Genomic DNA, 5,986 nt, shown 5'->3' on the forward strand with positions numbered 1-5,986 from the left:
TTGGGTTGTTTTGACCCAGCGGTTGGGTTAAATGTTTAACCCAACCTTCTGGGTAGTAAGCCAACCGCTGGGTCAAAACAACCCAATTGCTGGGTTTGTCCCTATTTTACCCAGCACTGGGTTGTATTTAACCCAGCATTTTTTAGAGTGCACCTGAATGCAACTCGGATTTCAGAGGGCTAAAAAACACTGACACTGACTGAAAAACACTATAGAGAATGAAAGACCAAAAACCAAGAGCAAATGGCTAATGAATACACTGTTTTATTTAGACAAAAACATAGTATATCTACAACTTGAATATTTGATTCTCACTTAATGAGGTCTGGTGATTGATTTCATAAGTAATAATGGCATCAGCTATTCAAGCGCACTCCTAAAGTCAGCAATTCAGCAATATGCCATCAATATAGATTTCTGATATTAAGTATTAACGTTTAAGAGTGCAATATATGATCTGAAGGGTCTCTTTCAGGAAGCTGTATATTTTATATATCTCCACTCTTAAAAATGCTGGGTTGTTTCAACCCAACTTTGGGTCAAATATGGACTAACCCAACCATTGGGTTAAATCAGCGCTACACTGTCGGTGAAAAAGGGCTAAAAGAGAGAGAGCGAATGTGTGTTTTGTGTCTCCAGCAATCAGATTGAGTATCAGTCAAAGCAGGGAAAGCCAGTCTGCCACAGAGAGACATTAGAGCTGATATCAATTCTGTGGATGGAGTAATGGCTTAAAGAGACTGGCTTTTTCCCTTGATCCTACATCAGATGCTGTAATATCCATCAAAGGCAAGGAATTCTTCAGTCATACAGATCTGATTCAGTCTCTAGAGCCGTACGGCTCTGATTTCCCCACGGAATGAACTATGGGGTCGTCTGATCTCACTCCCGGAAGGACACTCTTATAATACACTCACATTTGTGCACACACACATACCTACACTCCCTTATGGTCCACTTGGTCAAGCTGAACCCCAACACAGTGAAATAAATTTCATCATCTCTTCTACTATAGGGCTAAACAATATGATAAAATAGAACTGGTAAAAATGGGTATGTATATTGATAATTTCAACAACTTCAAGTGTGCCAATTACAACTTAAAGTCATAAAAATAATTTTTAATAATTTTTTTTTTTGACAATATATTGTTACGTTGTCTGAAGAATTATCTCTTGGCTACAAATTAAAAAACATAAATAATTCAAATGATTTTCAAAATCCAAAAATATAGGTGATCAAATAACTATGTGGTAATATTTAACATGGTTGTTTAATAAATCAATTATTTATTTGATTAATTTTCGCCAAAAATATCTATATCACTGGTCAAAATTTGACTATTTTGAAAATTGTTTGACTTTTTTCTACATAGAAGAATAGGTGTACACATTAAAAAATACATATGAATGTGTTAATGACAAAAACTCTTTTGTGTCATTGTGATTTAAAATGAATAATTGATGTAAGATTTTGGTCATACTGTCGCTCAGCCCTTTTTTTTTCTTTCTTTTTTCTTTCTTCCTCTTTCACTCACAAACACACACAGATGCTAATATACATGGACATTGGGAATGTTTATTGGGAACATATGAGTAGTGTTAACTTGTCCCTAAGGGCACTAAGGGGGTTAGGACTGATGGACAGGAAGACACACACACACGCACACGCACACACACACACACACATAAAAAAAAATAAAAGGGACATAGCAAGCTACTTTTCCTACATGTATTTCACATGAAACACTCACCTTGTCCACTAGAGATGCAATTTCATTAATTGTGACTTCAACAAAAACTGCCATCTGATAAAATTGCCCTCCTTCTGTCAAAAAGAACAAAACACATATTTAAGTTTTTACAATTTACAATGTGTATATATAATGTGTGAAATGTCACCCCTCAAGATCTATTTTTTTCATGATGCACTCTAAAAAATGCTGGGTTGTTTCAACCCAACTTTGGGTCAAATATGGACTAACCCAACCATTGGGTTAAATTTTTACATTACATTTTTAACCCAAAAGTTGGGTTAGTCCAAATTTGACCCAAAGTTGGGTTGAAATAACCCAGCATTTTTTAGTGTGTCCAATTAAAACTTTTTTTCTAAACATTTTCTTACACAGATGTCACAGGGTCCTGATAAGGATTGCGAAAAAAGAAAAAAAAAAGAATAATAAAAAGTGAGTAATCATTAAAAAGTAATATTAATACCAGCAACACTGCAGAACATGACATTTGCTCAGCATCTCTTCAGCACAGAGTGATTTGTTAATGCGTCATTCACAGTTTCACAGTTGTGCCTAATAAGTCCAGAATCAAACAAGTCCTTGGGTTTAATAGAAGAATCTTAAGTATTGATCGTAAAGCTTGCTGACTGACAAGAACAGGCCTAACATATGCCTGCTGAATTACGAGTGTCATCAAAGTTTATATCAGAGGCACATTTAGCATTAACAAAGCAATGCACATTCTTTATAGCTTTTATGAACAGCTAAATACACATGCCGACACGCAGAACACTTAAACGCTGTCGCACAAGGAAGATCTTTGTAGCTAAGGCATTGAAGCCATTTCTAGAAACGTCCACCAATGGTAAGGAAGGGTGGCAGCGAACACTAGATGGGTTCATCCATCCCAAACCATTTTTTTCTTTTTTGTTTTCTGCAAATGAGACCATTTGTACATCAAACATCAATAGAAATGACTTAAGAAAGGCAATGATAATGTTTGTTGGTGTGGTTTCCATTAACTTTACGATATCATTACATAGTGACATTATGTCAAAAAGTTTTCTTAAATATAAACCATATGAATACATACATTGCACTTAACAATGAAGCACATGAACGGAAATAACCCTCACCAATAAACGACGAGGGGAAGAAGCTAAACAACAAAGAAACCAAACAACAGGTTGTGTCTAGAGCCTCCACCGACGCCTCGCATTTTCAAATGTCTGATAGTTTGATCTGGGACAAGAAAAGGCACTTTGCTACATTTGGCAGAGAGCAGAGGACCGTTTAAACACGTCGATACGGATCAGGAAACGCTGTCTTGACCCTCATACTCGACAACCATTGAACACCACACCCTAAAGTACTTTAAAATCCCAGTTTCCACAGATTCCCATCCCCTCTGACATGTGAAAAAGTTCAGTTGGCCAGGATCCTGACGTCCAGAAGCAATATTTCACTTCTCGTTCTACCTGTCAATGCAAGTCCCCAGATGAAGAAAGGGAAGTTTCTGCCCAGAGAAGAGGCGCTCCCAGTGTGTCGAGGGTCAACGGCTGCGCTCTGTGCATTCACTTGATACGTCCAACCATAACGGTGTCGAGTTGCTGACCTCTGGAAGAAGATATCTAAAAAAAACAACTGGTTTGCCTTGCAGATGTTCAGTTGTCAATTAAAAACTTTGACCTACATACTGCAACCAAATTTTGCAAAAAAAAGATGCTCTGCAGTTCTAGCATTCATTTGGCAGAGATTAACAGAGAGAATCATTTACCGTGTTTTACACGCATCTCTCTCTGAAAACCTTTAGTATCACTGATACACTATTATAGTTTTTCGTAACATTTTGAATTAGATTCATTTTTTATATTTTCTGTTTTCATTTTAAGTTTAGTTCAAGTTTGAGTATTTTGATGTGTTTTTGGTCATTTTTATTAAAAAAAAATTCTATATAGTTAAGTTATTACGTTATTAGCTTTAAGTTTTGCTTCTGTTTAGTTATATAATAGTACTTCAACTCAAACTAAATGAAAATTTTGCCATTGCAATAACATTAGCTATTTCAAGAAAATACGATTTTTACGGCCTTAATTTTAGTTAGCACTAATAACCCTGCTGATTTGGTAACCTGGTTTTATCTTGTAGTTGGAATAATTTTGATCTGTTTAAAAGGGAATATTAATGATAACTGGGTGCCGATCGTATTAGAATAAGTTTCCAAGTATCACATCAAACTTCTTGGAGTTCTACTGCACTTTTCCACATTTAGACTGCTGAACTCCTGAAGGAACACAGCGTATTAGTCTGTGGTTGTGAAGGACACTGGGATACGCAGAGTTTTTCGCAATCAGCTGTAGCAGGTACATATAATACATTTTCTGTGTGTGGGTGTTTCTTTTTTGTTCACTTCACATCAATCATTTGATTGTAGAAGAGAAAGAGAAAAGGTTACTTTGTGTTTAATGCAGGAAAATTGATTGAATGTTTCTGTTTTAAAGCTTGTGTGTGTGTGTGTGTCTGTGTGTGTGTGTGTGTGAGTGAAAAGCAATATACCAATTGCATCTGAAGTCCTGTCTCTCTTCTAAATCCCTCTCCGGTTTCTTTTTCATCCTTTCTTAAAACTCTTTAAAAGTTGGGCCCAAAAGTCTGAGACCACGCTGAAAATCTGGGATTCAAAATGTAATTTAAACCAGAAAGTGTTTGGATTTAAAAAAATTTAAAACAGATTTCAGACTCTGCATTATTCCTTTTTAGGTCATGCTGGAGAAACTCAGGCTTTGCACTTAATCATTAAAGAAAAACTTAAAAATTGTTTTGCTAATATTATATTGATGTTGAAGGGATTGCATTAAATTCTAAAAACACGAAACAGATTTTCACTGGTGGCCTCAGACTCCAGGTTTTTAATAGTGTTTTACAAATTCACAAATAGTAATTCTTAACTGATTAAATATTTTAAAGCATTTAAATTCAACATAGAATTTTCCAGGCCGTTTTAAAAATTCCTGATATTTCCAGGTTTCCATGTGCATGAAGACCCTGGTGTTTCCAGCACACACAGCACCCTCCACCCAAAACAAAGTATCCTGGCATTGTTCGGATGGGCCCTCACGACCCGCCGGGGTCACAGGTCACGGCTGAAGCTGGGCGTGGCGACAGCGGGCACCGGGTGGAGGCTGAGCGCTGCTGCGCGGGAGGGCGGAGTCACTGGCACGCTCAGGGGCGTGGCTTGAGGCTCAGGCCACACCTTCCACAAAAAGCCAGAAGAAGAGACAGGCGGACAGACAGACAAATTGAAGGGATGAACGGAGAGACGATAAGACAAGAGAGCACAGGAAAGGAGACGAAATAAAGATGGAAACGACAGACAGAGAGAAACAGCGTTTAGAGAGTGGACTGGCCAATGATCTGGGGTCTTGCAGGCTGAGGCTTCTCAGACGCGCTCATGCAAGACTGTAACTGCAGATCCTGCAGAAACACAGAACAGGACAGACAGTGGCACCTCTGCACTGCTGTGTGTGTGTCGGTGATACTGTTTTGAAGTTTAGAAAAATAATGATGCAATAATGAAAATTCTGCCATTAGTTATTATATACCCAGTTTTTTCAGCATTTCTCTATTTGTGTTCCACCGAGAAAATAACAGCATACAGGTTTTGGAACAACATTGTGGTGAGTAAATAATGACAGAATTACATTTTTAGGTGAACTGTCCCTTTAAATTGCACTTGTAAAAATAGAAGCCTAACAAGCACAACATTCTGCCCTTCTATTTCCCAACATTTCCAGCCATTTTCATGTCTTTTTTCTTTCTTCCTGTTTCTCATTCTGTAGAATAATATGTTCTTTCTGGTGCACAATGCAGCTCTAATTCAGTCTCTGAGATTCCCTGCTGGTACTCCTCAAAACTGAGAGAGAGACAGATGGAGAAAAATAACCCTTTTCCTCTGGAATGATACCGGAGATGGTGCTCAGAAGCGGGATCTGTAAACCTCAATTAAAACTGGCCTGCATTTCCACAGACTTCAGAGAGAAAATATTACATATATAACAAATAAAATTCATTGCACTATTTTCAACATAAGATACAGTATATATATATATATATATATATATATATATAAAATTAATTATAAAAATAAAAATATATATATAAATATATTTAATGTATAAACGTAACATTTTTCTCAAATATATCCATGCATGTGTGTGTATTTATATATACATAATAAATATGCACAGTACACACACG

The 5,986-nt window shown here is 36.8% G+C and overlaps 1 protein-coding gene across 2 annotated transcripts in view; it reads right to left on the reverse strand.

Annotated features, from left to right (window-relative positions):
* Positions 1–3,656: 3,656 nt before the first annotated feature.
* LOC107729575 (somatostatin receptor type 5-like) overlaps positions 3,657–5,986 on the reverse strand; it is an 8,311-nt gene continuing 5,981 nt past the window's right edge. The window contains exon 4 of one of the 2 annotated variants that reach the window (XM_016540154.1): positions 3,657–4,982. In XM_016540154.1, coding sequence (XP_016395640.1) covers positions 4,860–4,982 — 123 coding nt within the window. In that variant the 3' untranslated portion in view covers positions 3,657–4,859. Of the gene's footprint in view, positions 5,204–5,986 lie in introns of both variants that reach the window. The other variant, XM_016540163.1, reaches the window with a different exon arrangement.

The sequence above is a fragment of the Sinocyclocheilus rhinocerous genome, unplaced genomic scaffold (assembly GCF_001515625.1).
Source record: "Sinocyclocheilus rhinocerous isolate Xijiao unplaced genomic scaffold, SAMN03320098_v1.1 scaffold313, whole genome shotgun sequence".
Classification (NCBI taxonomy): domain Eukaryota; kingdom Metazoa; phylum Chordata; class Actinopteri; order Cypriniformes; family Cyprinidae; genus Sinocyclocheilus; species Sinocyclocheilus rhinocerous.